Genomic DNA, 26027 nt, shown 5'->3' with positions numbered 1-26027 from the left:
TGCAACACAGCGTAACTCGGCTCATAACCGTAGCACGTCGGAGCAGTGTGCCCACGTGATAGAGCGGCTGTGTGTATTTGTAGCCTCAAACCAGCATTTCATCTCCGATTATCCCAGAGAGAAGTAAAGAAAGTGTGTAAGTTCATCTCTGAATGTTTGTAAAGCATTCCCACATTAAGCTGCTACTTCAATCGTGAAACTGATTAATGATCAGCTGATCGGCTTTTCTGTCGAGTCCGTCTCTCTTGTCTGTTTTTGGCCCACTTCGCGCCAGAAAGAGGAAACCAGCGGCTGAACAACAGCAGCACGTTTAAGCTTGATAAGCTGTTGTTAGAATTTATTTACTTTCTAGAGCAGGATCCTTTTCTATGCAGCTGACGGCTGCTAACTGTGCAGGGGCGGATCTAGCAAAGTTTAGCCAGGGGGGCCGATAGGGCATGAACAGGGAAAAGGGGGGCACAAAGACATACTTTTCTTTCTTATTCTCATTTAAAATATCTAGCTTTTAATAAATAATTATCTGAATCTTACACCCAAAGTTTTAATCTTATGTAAAATGTATAGAAGTCCATGATTGTATATAGTAACTGTTAAGTCTAATATACCCTAGTAAGCTATAGTACTTTTTCCTTTGGGAAGGTACCATCTGTGCAGTCTGCAATTCTGTTGAAGAAAGATGTTGAATCTATTTAATTATTCTTGAAAAATAATTGATTTCTGTGCATTTTTTTTCCACACTGCATCAAATTAAAGTTGATTACGTTGATTAAGCATCATGAGGTGGAGGGTGGGGGGTGGTTCCTTTTTTTTGCTGGGAGTTTGCAACCCTATTAGTTAGGTTGCTTACTATTTCTGCTAAGTACTCTTTAAAATACCAGAATAGGAAGGATTGAGTAGGTTTAAGTTCATTAGATTGATCAGTGTCGCTGAACTATGAAATATTTTGGGTGCAGTGTATTTACACATACAGGTATAACAGAATAGCTTTAGTGTTGTTGTTTATTTAAACTTGAGTATGAACTTATAGAAAATGCAGCAATATATTAAAAAAAACAGTTTTATTGATTAAAAAAACACTATATCGGATTCATATCAGTATCGGCAGATATCCACATTTATGATATCGGTATCAGTCATAAAGTGGTATCGTGCCATCTCTAGTTTGTATGCAAATATGCAATAGAAGGGGGGAAAAGCGCTGACAGTGGTGCCTGCATTTCTTTTGGTCTGAAGTTGTGTTAGGTGGGGGTTTTCTGTTGTTCTTTATTTTTCTTAACATATTTGAAAAACAATGCTGTCAACACGCTTAGTGAAGTATTGTATGTGACAGTCATGCCTATGTTGAAGCTGCCTTTCCTGCCAAAAAATATCAATTTTTGTCCTTAACAGCTCAGTGTTATTTGTTCCTTTATGGAGAAAGTCTCCTTAGATCATGTAAACAGTGCACAGGAACCCTTCACTGGCTTTTGGAGCAGTGACTTTAGATAGAATCTCGCTTGACCTGTAGTTTTCACCTGGAAAAGGGGCATTACAATGCAAACAGTCTGACAGACAGCACTCAGACAGATTTGGCTTGGTAGATAAACTGAGACAGTTGAGGCAACACCAACTAGCTTTGCTGTGAACACAAGGAGTGGTTACTGTAGTTCTGCAGTTACCAAAAGCCTTTCAGTAAGACAAATAGTGAAGCCTGTTACACATTTACTCACAGAGCTAGAGTTAAATCCAGTATCTCTTACTTCACTCAAATTAAATGCTGACAATAACAGTGGAGTGATTTATTCATTTTTGTTTATAATTAACGGCAAACACAACTAACTGTTCTATTTTACTGGGACATTACAAGTGGTGGAGTGACAAACCAATCAAACAGTGTTGGACCAAGGTAGCAAAGCTTTAGAATAACTGAAAAACACCTTCAATAGGAAAAACGGCAGTGTGTAATCTGTTAGTAAATCTGTGGGTGGAAGCTAAATGAAACCGCAAAGCAGAAAGTGTAAAGCATGCCTAAGTAACTGGTCACAGGGCCCATATGGGGTAAATGCTAATGCTTAAACACACTGTACCATAAGTAAAGTGTTAGCTACCATTAACAGCCTGTTCACACATCATGTCCCAACAAGTTCAATGAAACCAAAAGCAAAAGCAACTCCATTAGAAGCTTCAGCCACTGGAGACCAATGGCGTTTATGTTCTCAGTTTGACTTCAAAAATGAATGAATGAATCATCATTACAACAAAAAATAAATAAATAAATAAAACTTTCCAACAATGCATCCTAAATGAATACACATCACAATATGTTCTGCTATACATTCATCCACTTCTCCAATAGTTTCTTTGTTGGTTTTCTGCACTGAGGGAGATTTTTGGAGTAATAATACTGTAATGTGAGATGTGAAAAAGCAGAACTTCCTGCTACAGGAGCCATCTCTTCCTCTGTAGAGAAATGCTGCTGAATCCTGGTAACCTACGGTATGCATTTCTTTTACGCTTTAGCAGAATGAAAAGGTTGAGACTTACCAATTTTCTGATTGAAAATTTTGTCAAATGTCAGTTCATCTCTCTCCTCCAGGTACTTCTGCATCACACTGCGAATGCTGTGAACACAAGGTGGTGGGGAGAGGAAGAAGCAGATTAATATGCAGCACAGTTAGCAGCTCACTAAGCTACATGCAACAGCAGCCCAGCCTCCAGTCAGAGATCCGTCCCAGGTTTGGAACTCTCCCGTCCCCACACAGCAGGAAAGGGACAAGGACACAAGGGAGGCTACAGCAGAACCTAGAGAGATACACGCTACCCTGGGAGCAGGTGTTAATGAAAATGAGAGCAGGGAGAAAGAATCAATTAGCGCCCCCTCCATAGGCCCATTAACACTTCACCAGCTCACTTCATACACAACAACAGCAGAGGAAGGCTTCACCTACAAACACCTCTGCATGCACACTGAGCATGTGCGAGGTGAACCCTTAACCGCAGTGGCCAAGATGATGATACAATAGCAGCGACCTTATCAGACTTGTGCATCATTTCTCAATGCATTACAGTGCATAACTCATTAATGGGACACACCACAATAGTTAGCTTTTCAACAATGTATCAGTGTAAAATACTGAGCACTCTCCTATTGAAATGGTATTTTCAGTCTATTTCTAAGCATGTGAATGATTCATATTCAAGAGTTAACTAAAACACATTAGAATATGTAAAAAAAAAAAAACTAAAAAAAAAAACGCAGGCTTTACATTTTTTTCATGTGTAAAAAGGAAATGATGCGCTAAAACGATAAGTTGATTAACATCCGTCGTTTCTGTCTACAAATGAAAACAACAAATTAAACTTCCAGTGCACACACCCAGCATCAACCAAAGCACTGTCCACTGGCTACAAAGGCACTTCCATCAAACATTTGCATGAATTACAGCATACATGCCATAAGACAGCCACACACACACCCAAGCTACGACTACAACTAAACGACTTCATGCCCAACTGAAAAAAGGGGTGCTATGCAAGCTACTAGAGCAGGGCGATATGGCAAAAAATATTTATCACGATATATATTTGAAAATTTGCGATAACGATATAACCGACGATATAATTGATGCGAGACAAAATACAACTCCACAACATTACTAGCGCAAAAAGACAACCTTCCATTTATTTTCACTTAAACAAGAAGCTGGTTTTTATGTACATTAAAGCTTTATAAAAATGTAACAGTGCAAATGCAAATTCCTTGCTGAAAGTTTAACCAAAAGGCATTTCCAGTAGAAATGGGCTGACATATCCTGAGCATAACCATGTATAATATCCACTGAAGTTAAAAAGAGGTGCTTTGCAACATTAAACTGCAGTGTGCAGTACGCATTTTTCGGACCATAAGGTGCACAGGATTATAAGGCACATTAAGCGAAACAAAGCAGTCAGATAAATCAAACTTTATTAAACTCATTCTTCTTGCTTCCTCCACTTCTGTACCATTGATTCATTAATGGTGAATTCTCTGGCAGCTGCTCTATTCCCATGTTGTTGCAGTATATTAATGACTAACCTCGTATTGTGGATGGATTATCTCAGTTGTTCTCCTGACTGAAGTTTGGTCCGTTTACAGCATCCTGCCATGCGATTGCATTTGTCTCTAACTATCAGGAACTTTAACGTTAACTTTTATAAGTGGAAAAGTGTTAGTGTTCGTCCTCCAGCTTCACTGTTTATGTTATGCTAAATGTCGCTAGCGATCAGGTAGCACATCATTATATACCAGCTAGCCCAACTTCAGTAACCCTACAAACGTCACTGCTGTTTAGTTTCCTGTCTTCATTTATGTTGGAAGTGATAGCAGAGCTGTACGTTTGATTTTTTTCAGAAATCTCTCAGTCAGAACATGCTATATCATGCTTAGGTAACTAGTGAAACTAGCAAGCTAACTTCCGCTAGCTTCCTGCTAACTTCTAACTCCGTTAAATGTAATACATTTTGTTTTCATGGATGCCTGGAAGTTAAACTTTATAGTTACACCTGGTAAAGCAGCAATGCTGATCGTTTTATTAAAGATGAAAGAATTGAGACAGTTTTTAACTCTCAGTGATGCTGCAGTGTTCGTTTGACCTGAAGCGACGGAGTTTAGGACCCAGATTACTCCCAGATTTAAGAGCATCTTAGTCCGACAAATATGACAATAACAACGGCCGCTTGCATGTTCTGCAAAAAAAATGTGCTTTGTTGTGTATCTGACGGACAAACACCAAACCAGTTCCACATCACGGAAGTTGCACCATTTTTACAAATCAATTCTGGTTCATCTGTTTCACTCAACAATCGGCCATGTGCGTATGAAAACAAAGGCACTGCGCATGCGTGTTTTACTCCCATTCTATCGCGATATTTCATTTTCCTATCGTTGCCTAACATTATACCGGTATTACCGTGAACGGTATAATATGGCCCAGCCCTACAAGCTACAATTCAATTATATTTATATAGCACCAAATCACAACAACAGTCGCCTCAAGGCGCTTTATATTGTAAGGTAGACCTTACAATAATACATTCAGAGAAAAAAACCCAACAATCATATGACCCCCTATGAGCAAGCACTTCGGCGACAGTGGGAAATAAAATCTCCCTTTTAACGGGAAGAAACGTCCAGCAGAACCAGGCTCAGGGAGGGGCGGGGCCATCTGCTGCGACCAGAGAAAGAAAACAGGATGAAGGACATGCTGTGGAATAGAGCCAGAAATTAATAACAAGTGTGATTCAGCAGAGGTCTATTAACACATGTTGAGTGAGAAAGGTGACTGAAAAGGAAATACTCACTGCATACAGACTTCCCAGGTCTTATTCCCACACAACTTTATCTAGTTATGTGGTAGAGCAACTTAAAAAGGCAAAAACTACAGCAGGCTGAACCCTGAATAAACCAGCACAGTAGCAGTTTCTCCCCATGGAGGATTACTCTGAAAATACAAAAACAGAACCTATCTGGACCAGAGAGTGGAAACACTAACAGGCCACAGTAAGTCAGACACCAACAACAAGACCAAGGTATACACAAATTTTGTTCAACGTTGCATCACACCCAATATGGTGGACAACTCTCAGGCAACGTGAGCATGACATTATGTGAGAAACATGCTGTAACGGCCAGAGCTGAGATGGTAAAATTAGCCAGCAGCCCAGTGCTCTGCATCCTGGGCTTGTTTGGGCTGATTTTCATGGGAAAGTGGGAATGAACATCAACTGCAGCCACAGCAACAGGAACAAGAACCTAGGAAGTAGACACTTCCTCTTTTAGAGGTTTGTGTGCCCCACTGAATCATTAGCAGCTGACTCTGGATTATTCGCGCTAAACTGCACCACATAAAAGCAGCTGGTAATATTTACTGTACAAGTCATGAATTATTGGACAGTAAACACGTGTGTGGGGTGGAGTGGGGGGGAGGGGGGAGGAGACTGCTACACTGTATCTAGTTAGTGAGGTTAGCATTGAGTTTGCTAATGAAACATAGTGTATTAAAATCAAATGAAGAGCATGTTGGAAGAAACCAAGCACATAATCTTGACTGCTCAAGATTTGAAAGATCACCAACTGCAGTGACACATACAACACTGAGCAAACACACGTTTGTGGCGGAAAGATAAACCCTCAGAAGCACAGTCTCACAACACTGTCATGATGGTGTCACAGATGCATAGACATCGATGTGAACAGCTTTCATTGTTTTATACCAGTGCAGCCTCCAATAACAGCAGCAGCATTAGCTCACGGGAGCAGATGACCGGAGCAGATCAGAAAACAAAGCCTCCCAGTGTAGAAATGCAGTGTGACTGACAGTGACTGTGGGCAAAAAGACAGAAATAAAGCAGTATTATTTACAGGCATCCCCATGACACTGACAATCTGTGAGTGGCATGGTGTCAGAAGGGTATGAATGTAGCATTAACGCTTGTAGGCACTACCTTCACTTATTGTGCGTCTTTATCTGCTTTGTCCACAGTCTCAACAGTCCCCACACATTTCTGAGGAGGACCGTGGCTGCAAGAGGTGGTGTTCAAAAGTCTAGCATTGCACTGGGCAGGTATCGGAATAATAATACATCCTATTTCTCCATCTTTAAGCATGATAACCAGCCGGTGGGACCAGTACATCCAGGTACTGAGGATCAACCAATGAGCCACAAAGCAGAGATACTAAAAACCCGGGACACTTTTAGGTTTTTAGATGACCTATAACAATGATGGATGCAGCTGACAGAAGACAACTGATATCAGCTTAAACACACATCTCCTCCAGTCTTGTGTCAGTGTGTCGCCACGACCTCACCTCACACAACTTTTTTGGAATTAGAGGCGAGATAAACAAGTGTCTACATTACACTCCAATTTCTTTTTTGCCAAGTCAGTACAGCAGACAGAAATATCACCTGATTTCTCACTGATGATGATTGATCGATCACCCGTACGCATCGAGATGCATCCGTGTTGCAAGTGTCGGGCGTGTTTACAGGTTGAATATGCCCCTGCTGTAAGGAAGCTTTCATTTCTTATGAATCTCAGAACTTAAGACCTCAAAGAGGAAATTAGACAAACATCACCTTAACTGGCAAGCTGTCACCACTCACCCTGACCATCATCAATCTCAGCACCCACTAGCACAACCATTACAACACAATTCAACAAAATCTTCTGCTGCCTCCTCTGCGACCTTCATCAAAGCCACTCAACGGTGATTTCTGCAGCGACAAAGTAGCGCCCTGGAGGCAGAGACCCTCCCAATGTTAGGTGACCTGATTCTTTACCTCGCTACACCCCCTGACTGCATTTCACTGCAGAAAAAACAGGTTTGGTACACACTTGCTATTACATTGAAGCTCAGCCTGTACTAAGCAGAAGTGATGCTAGTCGCAGTAACAAGCTGCAGGTGGGTAAAGGGGTTACAAAACCAACATGTGTGAGGTCTGACTTTCAGCTCTGCATTAAAAAGGTCACACACAGGAAAGGATTCTGAAATAGGTTAAGTCTGATCATGTCTCTGCATTTGCTTTGGCCCCGTTTGGCGGTGGGTCAGTGCCAGTGTAAGAGGCACAAACGGCCGGCTTTCATTAGCTGTTAATCTGCACTCTGACGCTATAACAACACTGTGCTGGTGACCATTCCAGGCTCCAGGAAGTATGCACATGTGTAAATATTTAACATATTAACAGCTTGTCACTAGCATTTCTGTAGCCGGCTGTGTGGGCATGTAATTGAACTGTGCTGATAACATACTGCACAGTGCCAAGGTTCTGACCCAACTCAAACCTGCTTCAGACATTTTCAGCCCATGTCTATAGTTCTCACGCTGTGGGAGAGCAACAACTAACATTTTATTTGCTCTGTCAATATTTCTCAAGAAAGCTTAGTTTATACCTGACAATACAAATAGGACCTGAGTAGGTGGAAGGAACACTTGTTTCAGCTCATTTGAGCCTGCAGACATGTAATTACTGTCTTTAACAGGAAAACTCACTTTGCCAAAACTTGTTTTTCTGGCTGCTGCTCAGCCTCAAGTGGATTCAGAGGGGGCAAAGACAGCCACTTATAAGAAAACCTGAGCAATTTTCAGATCTGCAATCATTCTCGATTAATTCACACTGGAAAAAGTGGTTTTACTTTATAACTGGATAGAAATGGTCCATTAAATGCTGTATTAAATAGCAATATCTCAGTGCTGTCTGAAAAGCAAAAATATTAACAATGGCACTTTCAGGATTAAGAGCTTATGGGATTCTTGCACAATTTACTGTTTGGCTCAACAACAGATTTTAATGACATCTCAATGCAGAGTACAAACTGCAAAATTAAAAAACTGATCTGCAACGACTGGGTAGCACAGTTGAAATGATGCATCTATCAGTGAAAAAAAAAAATCACTGGCTGCAGGAGCCTGGCAGAGGGGTCGTAAGTCATCATGACTATAGCAGGGCGATGTGACCAAAAATATTTATCACGATATACATTTGAAAATTTGCCATAACTGACGATATAATTGACACTAGACAAAATACTTTACAACTCAACAACTTTATTAGTGCAAACCCCCCCCCCCCCAAAAAACCCCCCAATGTATTTTCACTTAAACAAGCAGCTGTTTTTTTTTATGTGCATTAAAGTTGTATAGAAATTTAACAGTGCAAATGCAAATTCCGTGCTGACAGTTTAACCAAAAAGCATTTCCAGTGGAAATTGACTGACATATCTTCAGCATAACCATGTATAATATCCACAAAACTTAAAAAGAGGTTATACACACACACAATATGGTAATATTATGTTGAAGCACAGTACATATCACTCCGCGAGGCTCCTGCCTACGATAGCCGTAATGCTCCGACAATCCATCAAGCAGTGCAGGTGCGTAGCTTAGCAAAGTCGTGCTAAAACATTTGACAGATTTTTAGCGCCGTGTACCACATAAAATCATTTCAAGGTCAGTAAACACAACCAGAATTCATACATAAGGCACACAGGATTATAAGGGGTACTGTCCATTATCAGAAAAATCAAAGGATTGATTTTAAGTGTGCCGTATTTTCCAAAAAACACGGTAATAACGACGGCCCGCTAGCATGCTCTACCAAAAATAGTACTTTGTTGTGTATCTGACGGACGAAAGCTAAACCAGTTCCACACTGAAGTTGCAGAATTTTTACAAACCAATTCTGGTTCATCTGTTTCATTTAACGATCCGCTTTCGCCCTTCTCATTCTCCGTCGCCGCCATGCTTTTTCCGCCATGTGCGTATGAAAACAAAGGCACTGCGCATTTTACCCGTATTCTATCGCGATATTTAATTTTCTTATCGTTGCCCAACATTATACCGGTATTACCGTGAACGGTATGAAATGACCCAGCCCTAATCATGACTCAAGCGTGACAAAGACATCAAAGACATGCTCCCTATTTTTGAAACAGCAGCAGGTGGAGAACTGGTCCATGTGGCAAAGCATGCTCAACTGGGCTGCAAAGAACAACACAGACTACTGACCATAGAGGCAGTCTCACCAGAGACCAACAATGACACACAGGATGGATTTTATTCATATGAAAACTGTTAAAGATTCCACTTATAGGTCTGATTCCTTATTGACTCAGCAGGAATCCTCCAAATGTCAGCATTAGTGCAGATGTTTTGGGGTTTGGGTTGGGTCCACAAACAGTATGTATGCAACTCCGACCTGCCTGCATGACACTAACATTAGGCTAACAAAATATTTCTTCTCAGTAACAACCACAATGCTCAGCTGGGAAACAGTGGGGCTCATGCAGTGTTATCAAATATGAGCTTTTCATTTAGACTCATACTGTGTTAGCAAGGATGCTTCGGCATATTGACGTCTTTTTATACTGAAAAGGAAAACAGTGACATGTACTAACACTGCTGTCCAGTGTAAAACTGAGCCCGTCTTTGCTCCGCTCCCTGCTGCATGTTCCCAGCAGCACAGACCATGGGAAAAACAACATAAATAAGATCAGAGGGACGGGATTCTGAATGACGTGCTGGTCTATCGTTTGACTATACAACAATGACCAGCATGCACCACTGCAAAAATATAAAAATGTTAAATAAGTGTGTTTTTCCCTTCATATTTAATATTTCACGTCTGCACACATGCACAGACACCACCCTGAACTCTGTGTCTCATAGAGAGAAGGCAGTTGTTTTTTGTACTTTAGCTGGAGACAGGAATTGGAAGATGTGATTGGCTGAGGGCCGTTACTGGTGAGGCCAGCTCTGGCTAAGACTCGGTCAGCATTAACTTGATCTCTGTAACATAACAGCAGGTCATCCTGTCGCCATCCCCCACACTTTTCTTCTCAGCTGCCGCCAGTGTTGCCGTCAAAGTCTCGCCTCACTGCCAGAGGACTCAGCGTGGCCCGCTGAGAATGTGGCAGCACCATGCTATCTCCAAAGTGCCACATTTAAGTGCAACCTTCCGGCCTCTGCAAGTATGCTGCAGGAAGCTTCACACATGCACGACTGTTACAGCTGTGCATGCATTACTGGTTGCCCATTCCCACGCATGCACGCACTTTTAATCAAGTTCTGCTTTTTTTTTTTTTAAAAAACAGAAAAGCCTGTCTCTTTTACTTGCCCTTCACATTTGTCATGATTCATTCCATTCAACATTCCTCTGAAAACATTCAACATACGCACAATCACACTCCAACACATAGACAATACCTGGGCTTCTGTGTATAAAACATTTTGACTCCCGCAGAAAGGAACATCCCCAGCACTGTAGTACAACTGAGGAGAATATTAGTTGGGTTGTTCGTGAACAAGACGCTCTCACGACTCGTTGAGTAACGCCACTGACGTCTGACGACATCACATTTTAGTACCCGTTCGGATCGCTTGGAACCCCGGTCGAGCAGGTACTATTTTAATACCTAGTACCAGGTACTAGGACCTAATGGAAAAGCCTAAAAACCGTGGCGAACCATGGCGATTCAATCCAAGATGGTACTAATGGAAATGGGGCTTCTGAGTCACTGAAGCAGACCCCTTCATGGTGTGTGCTGTTGGTGCCTGTTTGAGTGTTTCTAAGGGCTCATCTGAGATAAGTCATGCTTGCTGTTTGGTACAGACCATCCAACAAGTTGTGCTACAGTATTGCCAGGTCACATTTCTCCATTTTATTAGTTTTGCACTTGCATTAATTAGAAGATGTGTGTCTATAAATCTCCTACTCAGTTTCTGCATGCAGCTGCGAACATGATCCTAATGAGCTCACTTCTGGCTCCAAAGAACCATAATGGCTGCAGCTGAAAGAAGCTTCAGAAAGTGTGTGATGCCACAAACACTCTGTCCAGCTCTTATGCTCTCTATAGTGCACGTGTACACACAAACAAGTACTGGCTGTATGTAATGGTGCAGACAGGAAATTAAAAACTAGGAACTAAACAAAAGATAAATGTATAAATGAAGGAACAAACTAGTTTTAAAAGGCATATTAGATTAGCAATCTACATTTGATCACTATCCTCTAGCTTGTTGTTCAGTGACACAACCCAAGCCTGCAGTCACAGACTCTACCAGGTATGTGGTAGATAGGAGGAAGGGCTGGAAACACTATGACCTACAGGCACATCCAATGGTCTCACCACTTTTTGAGGAAATGCAGTAATCGAGGATGCACATGAAGCATGTGGGTGAGACACAGATACAGCCCTGTTAGTAAAGTCCAAGTTTATATCACTGAATTTTGTCAAGATAGCATTCTGTGTGAGGCTACATAATAGTCTGATCCTTTATTATTTCCAACTCCCATTAACTTTGTCAAATGGGAGATATAAATGAGTGTATTCAAGCTGACTTCATGAGCACTTCAGGAAATAAGCAGTGCATCTGCAGGTCCACTTAAATACAAACCAGCGCTCTTCATCACAAACTTGTTTGTGTTTACAGTTATAATTCATGCAGTTGTATTGGACAGCTTATTCTCTTAATGTCCTCACTGACATGTTGGAGGCACATTTTCAGCCTGGCTTCACTGACTGGTTTACTCATCAGCTGTGTTACACTGCTTTCACAGGTCCATTAGCTGAACCTTTTATCTCTGCGGCTCCTTTATGTTAATGTGTAATGTAATAAATAATAAAGCTCATATCTAGCACAGAATCATTTGATAAACCACTCTCACAAAAACATTACACTAATGATCGATTGTGTGGTTTGTTTCCTCATACAGAAACGCCTCCGCTTGTTACAGGATTCAACCTGGTGTGGTCTTTACATGGAGCAGAGCTGCCAATCCTTGGATTAACTTGCAGCCTCCATGTTTCCCTGAAGACTAAATGTCTAATGAGTGAACTCAATTAGCCCGGCATACAGTTTCACTGGTAAGTCTACACTGAGTGCTAAAGCTTTGCTCTGTTTGTGGAGACGAGCACAAAGGTCATCCACTCTAACAGAGTGCTCCTGTGCAACCGCAGAGCAGTTCAGTTCTGATCAATAACATACCAGCACCTGGGTTTGCCATTTCATTTTTCTAAGAACCTCTACAGCTCCTCCTAATACAGATTTGCAGATTTGAAAAAAAAGCAGCTAATGGTCATCCAATCAAGTAAGGGTCTGCAATTTAGAAACAGCACCACGGCTCTCCAGCTGCTGGAAAATCAGCATGTTTATGGAACCCAGTGTTCAAGTGATTTTAATCCCAGCAAAAATGGTTGCTGACGATTTGATTTTATTATGTGTATACACCGCACCACACTGTTTTAGTAATATACTCAGCTCAGTGCTTGGTCTCGCACACACAAATATCAATTTGGAACTCATCAGCGCATGTCAGCTGTTGCGTCATCTATCATCAGTGGGGTGGATGCTGGGGGCTGTCAGTTTAAAGATTCCTTTTCACTCCCAGGTGAGATTGAAGATATAGGCTTAATTATGGCCAAATATTATTTTCTGCTACAAGGTGATCAGGACAACTGCAGACTAATTTACAACAGTGAATACATTTGAAAATAATAATATAGGTACATCCCAATACAGGTCTATATATGATCATTTCATAGTCCCTGTGGATGCAATGTTATGTTCTCCATTTGCATTTCTTTAATGTGTCAATGTACGCCACCCATATGTAACCCAACATCACCAAAATTTATATGTGACAGCATTTTGTTCGACTCATGCCTAAATACAGAATGAAGAATCGGAAAAAGCGTCACATCTCTACGAGGTAAATGAAGCAAAATCTCAGTAAAAATCTGACCACTCAAAACCTTATGTGCTACAAAAATACACAAATATGGAAAATTTATTCTTTGGTGAGATCCAAATACATAGAAATTAAATCCAGGAAAAAAATGCAGAGCGAGAACTGTGAGCTGTTCCAGGCTAAGTGAGGGGAGAGGAGACATCACACTTCGTTCACCTGTGAGACACAGGACTCGGTTGAGAAGCCACCAAACCAAGGACTGATGCTAAATGGCCACTGAGCCAGCCAAACAGAAAACACAGAGGTCCAAGGGAAGCTGCAACACAGCAGCTAATATTTATCTTAAAACAAGAATTGCCATGTGGTAGCAAACTTAGCGCCATGTGTGGCAGTTATTTGGGCATTTATTTAGAAATTCCGTATGAATGAATGAATGGGGGGTGTCATTCATAACAAAGACTGTACTCCACAATTACCAGTCATGTCTGAGATTACAACTGCAGTACTGTGCTGTAAATATGCTTGAAACACAGGTTATACTTTTGTGCACGCCAATAATTGCACACCATACAGAAACATGGAAAAGCTTCAGAATGAAAAATCAACACAAAAAGTAACTGTTTCAAGACAAACTCAAAAATCCAGTTAACTGACCAGACCTACACTACATGCTGCACACATGATCACTAAGTCCTGTGTTTGCTTTGTGTTTCCACTCCCAACAAACTGCAGCAGCTTTCACATTACCACACCAGGAGAACCAAACCAAACAGGCAAACGCACCAGTTGTTTGGACAATACCACAAAGGTTAATCACAAAAAACACTTTAACCAACGCACAAACCAATGTTTGAATGAATCACCGCAAATACACAGCTGGCTAAGACCTTTTCTGAGTCTGACTGCTGAGCGGCTCTTTTGGAGGAGGAAAGCTGCCATGTCTGCCATGAACTGACTCAGTGCTGTGTTTCTCTCTGATCCACGTACTGAGGACTGGGTATTCTCTCCAGCTGATGTATGGATGTCCAAATATACCTGTGGCCTGGCTAGGTAAAGTCTTTGTATTGGAGACGCACTTACTGTTGTAGTGGTACATGTTAGTGTTCTTGTATCATCACTGACAGCTGCCACACAGCAGTCCACAAGCAATTAGCCAATCTGCTGCTATAAAATATAAGTGTGATATTATCTAAAAGCCCTAAACAGATTTAGTCCTCTGCAAGGTATTGTCTCAATTATTAAACAATGTTCAAAGCAAAGGCTGGAACACACATTAAAATAAAGCAAAAGCCTATGTTTTAAAATCTGTGACAGCCACAAAAAAGGGCCAAAAGTTTAGTAACTGGCGCACGTGTATGTGCTACTGCAAGACTGCAGTTTGCTCTCTTTGGCTCTGTTGTGTATATTTGTTCATGTTCTCTGAAAGTGCTTCAGATTTAGCTCTCTGGACCAGAATACAGTTACTATCAGCTTGAACTTTAAGCACCATGAGAGAACTGTTATTTTGATTTGGTGTTTTCTAAAATAAATTGGACACAAATTATTTCGCAACTGAACTATTTTGTTCTGGGGGAAAAATAAAATTGGACAAAATTTGCAGCCAAATGATGCCGGTTCTGATCTTTGGGTTTACATTGTTTTTAATTCTCCTTCACTGCCAATGAAACAAAGAGCGTTTCACAGTTACTGATTTCCACAAACACGGTCTCTGAATCGCCCTCTACTCAATCGTGTACATTTAGAGAAGATAGAATGAGCATAAATAACACCCAGATAACTTTTTTCATCTGCCCTTTTTAGCCACACCATCACGTACACAGAGTTAGTGCAGGGTTGGGTGCTTAAGGGCCATGAATCTCCAAGTCATAATTATTGTGTTATTCTGTGACTGAATGCTCAATGTAATGGAATAACGGTTAAGACGAGCTTCAGGTTCTGCGAGTTACTTTTAATACCACACTGGAATGAACTGAAAACAACAGCACATCAACTTTCTTACAACCTTTTACAACAGTGATGCTTCAGAAACAACATGAAGCTCCTGATTCACTGATTTAGGTTTGTTACAAATAATGAAAGTGCTTTAATTTGAGCCCATTTCAGAAGCACTGACAAGCTGACTGTTAGAGGAAATCACCAGCCACTGCTGCCAGACCTGTCAGAGGTGGGAACTCTCTGCAGAGCGTCAGAGCCTTTGTTTGTGCACTGAAGGTGTCTAAAGTCTGCCAAGAGGGCGGGGCCCTCCTGCTGTTATGGCATGTAAATACATCAATGAGTTACAGGGAGCAAGGACTGATTTTTGACCTAATTCACTCTACATGAACAACGATCAAGGCACACGCATTCAATTGGTTATCAGAGAATATGCTTTCCTGTAATCATTTCAGCTGGAAAAAAATTAGCAGCACGTATTCAAGTGTCTTTCTTCTGGGCCGCCAGATTAACAAAGATAAAGTACCAGCAGAGCAACATTATTGGACACACAAATTCAAAATTATGCTTTTTTGAACTTCTACTGCTAACTCAAACTTTACACACCTCCATCACTGAATGAAGAAAAGAGTAGGATAATATTTCTCACCGCACTATGAGGTGCAGATTTGCCTATAAATGACAGGACTGATATTTAGTTCTACAACTGTTTATTGATTTCTTACTACTGAAAGTCTTCTTTTCCCCTCAGCACATCAGCTAGTCACAGGCACCTGCACTATGAAATGACTTAAAGATACCCCGGGTATCTTTCTGTTATCTGGATCCACTTACCCCAACAATGGCAATCAGGATAACTCTTACATGAAGCTGGTTATAAACTCACTAAGGCACAAGCGTGTTGACATGACAGGCTTGGCGCTGGCAGCGTCTGACCAATTACACAGATTATTGGAAGAGGATTAAAGAGGGTTATTACTTAAAGCTGAGCAGCTAAATATATAAAATTTACAACAGTAAATATATTTGAAATTATTAACATAGGTATGTGCAAATACAGATCTACATATGATCCTTTCATAGTCCCGTGGCTGCAATGTTATGTTCTCCATTTGCATTGTTTTAACGTGTTGCATTCAATGTACACCACCCATATAACTCAACATCACCAAAATTTATATGTGACAGAAATCTGTTCAGCTCACCCAAAAAAAAAAATATATACTGAATGAAGAATCTGAAAGTGTCAAACAAAGACAATTAGATAAAATGTTAACAACTGACAATGTGTTCCAGGGCATTTTAAAGAGTAACATGAAAGTAATGTAATGAGTAGTGTAATGAATTACTTTCTCCTGGGAGTACTTAAGTAATATAGTGCATTATTTTTGAGAAAAGCGTTATTTTAAATACATTTCTTTTTTAAATAATGACCCCAACACTGATTACGCCAACATGCAGTGGTGAAACGTGTTTTTGTTTCCACCTTTAATCGGACCAGATTTCTTGCTCATTTCGTAAAGCCCTTTGCTTTGGTTGAGGTTGCTGTAGGAGCTTCTTCTCTTGGTATTACATCGTCACAGGACACTGACACCGCTCTTGCTGTCAGAGATGGCCAAGCCTAACTCGTTAGTGTGCACAAAGACATGGTGTCGCTATAATATACATATATACACAGATGGATATATATATATATATATATATATATATATATATATATATAGATAGAGAGGGAGAGAGACAACTGTATATATACACCCTACTTCATATTAAGATTCTAGATTAAATGTTGCATTAAAAAAAATAGACCTCAGAGTTATACTGTGTACTACGATAAGAAGATGTATTAATTTTATATTAGTTAAAGCTTGTATTTAAAGCTCACTCTGAATATGTCAGCTAATTCTCACGTCAACAGATGGACAAAGTGATCTAAAGGAGGAAGAGTCATAGTGGAAGCACTGGGGTGTCAGATGTGACTGCGTCAGCAGGGAAGAAGAATTCTGAAAGGGACTATAGAAGTCAGGACTAGCTCTGAGTCAATCTGACATTTGCAGCTTTCATATGCAAAAATAACATGGAAATAAATACAAAACACCCCAGAATCCAGCCTCAAAACCGTAAGGAAAAACCCGTTTGCGATTAAGAAAAGTGGAGTACAAGGTAATAGCTGGAAGCACAATGAGCTCAGATCAGATCAGTGACAGTGGTACAAACTATCCAGCTAATCCACACCTAACTGCTGTTCACACAGTTAGCATTTGACTGAACTCAAATGGTGCTGTGAAATTTTCACAGACCTCATATGAAAAGCAACCATGTCAATAACCAAATTTCAACCACATCCCCTTCAATGAACTTGCACGCTACAACCTGGACTGAAGCGACACTTTCAAGCCTCTGCTGCAGGGACAAAAGGATGTACAATTATATACAAATGGTAAGAGGTGGTGGGGGTGTACTATTTCAATAGGACTCTAGCTTTTGTCTTGAGTAACACCCTCCTCGGTGAGCTAAACGCTTGCAAACAGCAAAGATGAGATCAACAGCTGTATAGAGTGGTAATAAAGATGCATCAGAAGGATTTACAGCAGCAACGACAACACTTAGCAGCTTCAAAGAATGAATTACACTGGCTACAAGACACAGATTTAGGATCAGACCTTTAGTCAAGAAAGCCCGGGAGCAAAGAAAACATGTCTGACAAGCAATGGACACCAGAAACGATGGCAAACAAAATGTGCAGGTAGCTCCAACACTGTGGATCATTGGATTAACTTCTTGTTAACTTTAAGCTCTATGACAATGATGGTTGAAATGCAGATTTTACGAGGCCGGGGTTTGCTGCATGTTCTTAGAAACCTAAAGTGAGAAAAAGCTTTACAGTCATTTCGGTCCCCATCAAAGGTAAGGCACAGGTTTGAGAGGAAGCACGCCTCCATCGCCATATATGGTCGCGTAGCATGCACAGAAAATGTCATCCATTTCACAAAAACACACACATACACACACAAAAGCCCAGCATCAAAGCCCCTATGGATGTGCTTACCTAGGCTCAGGCAAAATGATTTTCTTGCTCGCCCGGGCCGCTGGAGTAGATTTGCTCTTCTCCATCGCCATCAAGTAACTGACATCAGCGAGCACCGCTTCAAGGTCCGCCATCTTTCGACCCTGGGACGACCAAATCGATTAAATAACCGGGCCGGGAAGGGTGGCTTCTGATTTAGGGGCTTAAAAACAACGTCCTCGGCCAGATGTGACCCACATCAAGGGCCAAGGCGCGCTGTGGGGGCCGGATGAATGGACGACGGCGCTGACCGTCTGCTGGGAAACGGCGGCGTTGTCTGCAGCTCCAAGTCTGTTCAAACTACCATCGTTGTCACGTAAAAGAGGAAACTTACGAGGGAAGACATAGGGTAGGGGTTAGTCGAAATATCTGCAGTAAGCAGGCCCGCTAGATCCACCGTCCTTGCGATTCCATGTAGCGCAAGGGGCGAGAGTAAGGACCTGTGATGTTTCTCACACAGGTAGGTGCGATGCACCACACACGGGCGCTGTCAGGCTCTACAGGTCTCCGGGGACTTGCCTGGTCCTCCTGTGTCCAAACGACTGGTCTGTCTCCAGTGCGGCATGTGCTTCAGGAAGAAGGGAATGAGGGAAGGAGGGGGCAGGGGGGTGTTCCTTAAAATGTAAACACTACTGTCGAAAAAATGTTCTAATCTTAGCGGACTGCCTGCTCCTCTCTGCAACACAAAATCAGCCACGCCGTGAGAAGACAGGCTTAACGATCAGTGCAGAGGGGCTGGTGAGACACTGCTGAACGGGTTAGATGTGGATCATCAAGGTGCCCGTTTGTAGTCTTGTGCTCCTGCAGCAAAACGCTAATCTGTCAGGCGCGACCTGGCATAAATAAAAGCGTGCAAGCCGAGGTTAGAGATAAGCCAGGATTCATGATTTGCATTCCAGAGTATCCACACAGCGCTGCTGTTTGTGCCCCTGTTGCTGCTTTCCTGTGCAGCGTTAAGGCTCAAACCTTCCTTATCGTCTCGTCAATCACGCACAAAAAAAGTCACCGGAAAAGATGCGGTTAAACTGCTGACAGAGGTTTGTCGCCAAATTCTGTCCAGGTGTAAAGTAATTGAATCAAGCGATCACAAACCAAATCCAGCGGTACATAGCTAACTGGTTTCTAGCCGCTGCCACTATAGATATTTGGGTTCGTTCGCTGGTTAGCTACCACGCTAGCTAGCAAAATGAAACCTGCTAGCCACGAGGCTAACTAACCACCAGGATTCAGAGCGGCCAGTCAGACACTCCTATTTTAGGCTATTCCGCTTCAGCAGACATATAAAATCAATCCCGTTGCAAAGACAGTCACTTGCAGGCAGACAAACAGCAGCGATTTTTTCAGCAACGTTAAGCTAACGGCCGAGGCGAGGACACTGGAGACTCGTATTGGGGAAGTCTTGCAGCGTTTCCGCTAAACAGTCTTCGACAGTCCGGTGAAGTCAAAACGAGGATAGAGATGCAAAACAATAACCCATAGCTGCTTCTTCGGTTACCCCGAACGTTAGGGGGACCCTCCCTGCCTAAAGACCCAGCACAGAGTTACTGAGTGTGGGGGTGAGGGTGACGCTGATGATGGAGGAGGGGTAGGGAGCGCTGGCCAGTAGTCTGCTTGGTAAACGCTAACTTTTCTTCCTCGCTGTAAACGCTGGCTGACCGACTGCGCGGCGAGGCAAACTGTCAAATTCTTTAGTCCGTGCAATGTTAAGAAAAAAACAACAGAAACAATATTTATAGTGATGAGGTTAACAGTACGCTGGCGCGCGCCTCAGAGATGTGAAACTGAACGTTCAGATCAGGTCTTCTTGCTCCGCGGCAGCCCCGCGCGCCTCCTGCCTACCAGGTTCTCGGCGTTCGCAGAGCCACTCGGCTGCTTAAACGCTCCAAGCCTCTGAACGAGTCTCCTTCCGCAGCCTCTGACTGAGTGCCAGTCGGTCAAGTCCGCTTGTTTCAATTAAGGTGTTCGTCGCCTCTAGTACGGCACATGTGTGGCTTAAAGCCTCCTCTCTATTTTTTTTTTTTTTTTTTTGGTGTTTTTTGCTAGCACAGTGGCTCTGTCTGCTTTGTAGTTCGACTTCCTCCCACTGCGGCGGGGAGAGGCTCGTAAAACACGGAGCGGCTCTCTCGGCTGTTGGAACGGAAGCGCGTTATTAGAGGTGCTTAGAGAGGAAGGTGTTGTTTCGCTCTGTTTATTTATGTATTACAAACAAACAAGGCGCAATCCGCGCCTATTCATGCGCGTGCAGCTAACTTAATCAGGGCGCCGAGTCCGCGGTGATTAACGATGCTCACTGAGAACAGCTTGGATTGGCCTGTAGAAAAGAGAGCTCTTTGGTCGGGCCTGCTCTGTTTCCGCTGCACTACATTACCCCGCTGCCCCCCACGCTGCTGCTGTTCGCACTGAATTGGAATAGTCACGAACAGTAGCTTCCGACAGTTCATATTACAGCAGTGTATTTTGCGTCAACGTACGCGTCGAGGGATGCGTGCGTTGCTCAGGTGGAGATGCAGTGCCGTTGCCTGGCCGCACATGGTAATACTCTTAGTTCAGTGGACGGGCAAAGAGGCTTTGAGGTAAGGTGGGCGTCAGGAGCAGGGCTGTTTTGGATGAAAACTGCATACAGGGGCCATCATAGGTACCATAAGTCTGAGTGACAAAAAAAAAAGACTCACTTAAAATGTGCAGTGAGGGTGGCAGCACAGTGAGCCTCATTAGACCTGTGACATTGTTCTTGTCATGACATAAATCCCCCTCTGATTTATGTCATGGGTTGTGAGGTTAAAGATCAAAATTATAACCTCTGATATTTCTGTACTGGCTCCTATCTCTCTAATTCTCTTAAAGAGGTTAAATTACACCAGAACACCAAAACTGGACTAAAACTCAGTGGCAGCAGGTGTGATGGAGGAACGGATCCAAATTGGAAGTTTTTTGCTTCATATCTTGTCAGTATGTATGGAGGCTGTCAAGAGAGAGGTCCAACAGTGAAAGTCTGCAGTCATCTGAAAAACACGGTGGAGACTGTCATGGTTTGGCGCTGGAGGGCTTGTCAACTTTCAGATTTGCATCCACCATATTATAGCATCTGCAAAATATCTGATCTTTCTTTTTTTCAGCATAAGAGTGGCCCCAAACACTTTTCAAAGCAACGTCAACATTATTGAAGCAGTGTGGGCTCATCCTGGCTGAGAACAGAACAAGAGGCAGAAGAATCCAAAGTAAAGCTTTTTCCTTCAAGAAGGAAACATTCTTGAAGGAAAAAGGAAGGAAACGTTATTTATTATCTATCAATTATCAATCAACTATCAATTATCTATCAATTTATATCTTAAAAGAGATTTTTTTCCCCTTTTTTGGTAAGAATCAGAAAATGGCTTTATCACTTTAAAAACAGATATTTTAATCATTTTTAAATGGCTAAATTCAAATATAATTTAAACCAGGCTATGACTGTCATATTTATTCAATGTATAGACTAATGTCATTGTGATTTTTTTGATTCCTTTTTTTATCATTTACTTGACAACCACCTTTCCTGTTGGAAGGTGCTCTTAATGCTAAACTATATACAACATGTTTGGAATGTCACGCTGCCATCGAGGCCTCTTTTTAGAGGGTCTTGCTTATTTCAGCAAATTTTGCATGAATTCCAGCAGCACTGTGGTCAAGGTCCCCAGTGGAAACATCTTTGGGAGTTTCCAAACAATGACAAGGTGTATGAGACTGAAGCCAAACAGAGGGGAAAAAGCCCCAGCGTTTTATTTTATTTTCCTCGCTATATAATTCTAATAAATGCAACTGTATTTCTGAGTTTTGCACAATGTCATATGTATAGGCTGAAGGTTGTGTAATTTTCTTGTGTTGAAATGTGGTGAATAAATTAAATGGGCTGTGGTAACCACATAGAAATTTTGAGAGCAGCTGAAAGGACCGTGTTTCACCCCCATGTGCTGGGAGGTGTTGCCTTTTATTCTAAATGAAAATGAATCTTTAAAGCACATTTTGAGCATAAAATCATAACAGTTTCTTCTTCATAGTTCCTTGATAGCTTTCGTGAATTTAAGTTTAAAACTATATTTCAAACATTGGAATACTTACCATTAGTGATTACTGACTTATCAAAACTGATTATTGAATTATCAAAGATAATAAGACAGCAGCATTTGTCCCTCCATAGTGTAGTGGACACAAATCCCCCCTGGAGTTGTGCCAGGAAGGGGGGATTCTGCCAAATCAAACACACGGGGCTGCCCACGGTCACAAAGGAAAGCAGCTTCTTCTTTAATAAGACAGCAATGTTTGATTAGCACATATCTTAGAAAAAGATATGTGAAAGGACTTGCAAATATTTGTTACAGTTTGGTTCACATTTATTAATCTGGTTGACATCGAGCACTTACATAATAAGCTAAAGACTTGGTTCTAAATGACATTTTTTTTCCTCACATTCACCCTTATTAGCAGGTAACCTCTGTACACCGTCATGTGAATTATACAGAGGTGATCGCAATTCAGAGGAAAACACAAGTGTGTGATGTATAAGTGATTTAGTATGTCCATATGATAAGCACATACACTGGTGGAAGTCAGTAAGGTTTAAGAAAAACAGTTTATTTAGCACGGGCAAGCAGCAGGGGTCAAAGGTGAAGGGTCACATGCTCGAAAGGGTTTGGTGTAAGTTATTACTGCTGAATACGGCGGATGGACTGGATCTGAGGGGTCTGGCAGTGAGAGCCAAACTCCCTGAAGTGTTTGTACTCCCCACAGTGACGATCGCACTCCATGATATATTGGTATCCACGATAACCAGGATACTGGTAGCAGACAAATCTGTTGAGAATTGACAGACGTGGAAATGCAAATGTTGTGAAATGTTGCAAAGCATATTGTGAAAATCTGAGTAGGGTTATTTTTTGAACTGCTGAGAGGATGAGGAGGGGGAAATAAGGAGGCAAATAAGCAGCTGGGGACACTCACGCTCCAGAATGGATCCTTAGAGAGCCAACTTCATTGTTGCACCAACCCATGGCCTGGAGGGAGGGGTAATCGTCGCTGAGCTCACCCTTACGGCCCAGGAAGTTCTCACGCTCATAGATAGTCATACGACACTCTCTGTGGTTCTGGAGGTGGGGGAGGTAAAGAAAGAATACATTTGAGTAGTTTTTCAGGTCAGGCAAGTCTACATTATTGATTTGTCCGTCACAGCAGCATTCGCTCACAATGGAGGTTTTTCAGTGGAAAAAAAAGCTGAGAGATAACTTACAGCACAGGCAATGGGTCTGAAGGAGGTCAGTCTCTCAATGTGATAGGCATTGCTACCTCCAAAAGCATCACACTGGGGGTACTCTCCCCGCTCCAGGACAAACTGCTGTCCCTGATAGGAGGCATGCTCATAACCCACCCAGCTGGAAGGAAGCATAGAAAAAAAGAGATTATTCCATCATCCCAAAAGTCCTTAAATCCACTTATACAGAGGTTAATAACATCCTGTCATGTTAACCGTATGTCACTTAATGATGGTTTTCTGCTGCATGTCTATCTGTGCGCACATATCTGTTTACTCACGCTCCACTCTCCACCCTGAGGGAGCGAACGGTCTCAAAGCCAAACTCCATCACATTGCAGCACTCAGAGGTGAACTCATGGCGGCGTCCCTGGAAGCATTCCTCATCGAAGACAATGATCTAATGGGAAAAAGGACATGCAGCTGATGGCTGTACACACCATCCACTTAAACTTGATGTGTGATGTCTGAAATCACTTCAGCAGCTCACCTCAAACATATAAAACTACATTAGCTAAGCTAATCACTCTGAACTGGGAGATAAACCACGTTTAACAAGCCCTAATGCACAACTGTGTGATATTCCAATCCCAATGAAGTCTTTATAGCGTCCTAATGTGGTGTGACTTCATTGGGCACTCTCCCTGATGCTCAACTGTATGAGGTGTTTTACAACAAGCAGCTCCTGGTCACATCTGAGGGAAAATTCAAAGGTGCTGATGAATAAAGCTGCTCTTCCATCTGCAGACTCACCTTCCAGTGGCCGGAGAACTTGGTGCAATGGTGAGTCATCTTGTCTGGAAGGAAGAAAGAATTTTATCCACGAGTGCTAACAATGAATAGACAGCAGTGACAACAGGGAAGCCACACACTCTGAGAGGTAAGCAGTCATTTTATTCTGATGCAGAAACTAGCCAGAAGCTAACCAGTAAAGACAGATGTGTGAACCAGAAATCCAAAAAGTGAAGAGCAGGAGATCGGTTCTATTGTCAGACCTATGAAAAAACAAGTCTGTGTCGCAGGTACAGTGTGTACTTTACACATAATGGGCAGGATACTGAAAGCAGCCTGAACTTGTAATTGCTAGATGGAAAGCACCAGTGTCTATTTATAGTTTGGATACCAAACAGAAGAGGGTCACAGAGGCCACAGGCTTCATTTGGCTACTCTAACTTTTGTCTCTCTCTTTCTAGTTTTTCTGCCCATTTCTAAGATTGTTCCATCATCACCACTGTTCATCGCAGCCACTGGGTGCAGTGATTTCAGCCTGGATGGTGTGTGTTTGGAGTGGGAGTAGATATGGATGTGTGAATATGGGGGATGCTATACCCTGGCTGTGGTACCCTGGCTGACCGTGCTGGATGGCTGTGGCGGCTGGGCGAGGGACAGGAACTCACCTTGCTTGATGCCCTTGGGTTGTCCTGCCGTGAGAGTGAGAGGAGCCACACGCCCCCACCCTTTTAAAGCCTCCCCTGGCAGGGGTCCATGCTGAAAGCCCCGGCTCAGCAGCAGGGAGGGGCTTTTCTTTGTCCCCACCTGACAAAAGCATCGTTAATCTATGGAGGGCCAGAAGTGCAGACACCACATTATCACTGGGGGCAGTGGACACAGAGACCAGGAATATAAGAAATGAAACATAGAGTGCAAGCTGAGAAAATACTGAGAGCCAACGGCATCAGAGAGGGAAGAGAAAAAAGCTGGAGCTGGAAGCTCTTTAACTCTTTATTTCAATTTATGTCTGCAAGTAAAGACCAGTCATTTTCTCAGTTAACTGGTGCTTCATTTTTGCCATTAAATGTGTGAAATTTGCAAATACAATAATGACCTGTCATACCATTAGAATTTGTTGATGATGTGAGACCAACAAACACAGACAGAATAAGCTCTGTGTGCATGCCTGCTCATGTTGGTAATAGCAGTGAAGCGTTGATGGTGACTCAGAGGATGTTTTTTTTTCCACAATATGTTTGAAAATAGTAGAACAGAAAAAAAGTTAAGAGAATCGCAAGATCCGATTTTAGTATGGGACATAAAGACCTTAATTTGTTATATCTATTAAAAAAGGTTGGTACCAGAGTTAAAGCACTAATTGCGACGGCTAATTGCGCCAAATATGATTTTTTTTTTTGCAATGTAATGTCAGAAAATAGGAAGAGTACTAGATGGCTCTGTCTGATATATAGCTTATTTAGCCTAAAGCTAAGTCTTAAGGCAAAAGACCTCAAGTTTTTAAAACGGTTGTAACAAAGGATTTTTATTTGCAAGATCATTACTTGGAATCTGTTCTCAGTCGCTTTGATGTCACTTTCAGGTGAAAAAAAAAACAGAAAAAAAAGCAACGTCATGCATGTGTCAAGGCAGATTTTCAGTGCAGATAGTATTCTTATGAAAGCTTCCAATGTGTGCAGTGAGAAATCTAACCAGTGCAGAGGAAGTCCTTCATCCAATTATGGCAAACACTAATACTTACACCAGAATGCTTTCTAACATGAAACACGTCTCCACATCTCAAATCTGATCATTTGAAGTGTTC

The 26027-nt window shown here is 42.0% G+C and overlaps 2 protein-coding genes across 2 annotated transcripts in view; both read right to left on the bottom strand.

The window, feature by feature from the left end:
• The window catches only part of grk3 (G protein-coupled receptor kinase 3), a 76225-nt gene extending 55909 nt beyond the window's left edge, over positions 1–20316 (bottom strand). The window contains exons 1-2 of the mRNA XM_085414769.1: positions 18193–20316; positions 2524–2600 (exon numbers count right to left, since the gene is read on the bottom strand). Coding sequence (XP_085270895.1) covers positions 2524–2600; positions 18193–18305 — 190 coding nt within the window. The 5' untranslated portion in view covers positions 18306–20316. The remainder of the gene's footprint in view (positions 1–2523; positions 2601–18192) is intronic.
• Positions 20317–22557: 2241 nt separating this feature from the next.
• cryba4 (crystallin, beta A4) lies at positions 22558–25029 on the bottom strand. The gene is made up of 6 exons (XM_085411387.1): positions 24892–25029; positions 24248–24291; positions 23776–23894; positions 23474–23615; positions 23188–23330; positions 22558–23040 (listed from the first exon to the last, which is right to left on the bottom strand). Exons 2-6 carry the CDS (start codon positions 24284–24286, stop codon positions 22893–22895), a joined length of 591 nt encoding a protein of 196 aa, XP_085267513.1. The 5' UTR covers positions 24287–24291; positions 24892–25029; the 3' UTR covers positions 22558–22892.
• Between the last annotated feature and the right edge of the window lie 998 nt (positions 25030–26027).

The sequence above is a fragment of the Rhamphochromis longiceps genome, linkage group LG7, assembly GCF_057381845.1.
Source record: "Rhamphochromis longiceps isolate RC_006_pf linkage group LG7, R_longiceps_female_GT1.1, whole genome shotgun sequence".
NCBI lineage: Eukaryota > Metazoa > Chordata > Actinopteri > Cichliformes > Cichlidae > Rhamphochromis > Rhamphochromis longiceps.
This window is presented reverse-complemented; position numbering and strand designations above follow the sequence as displayed.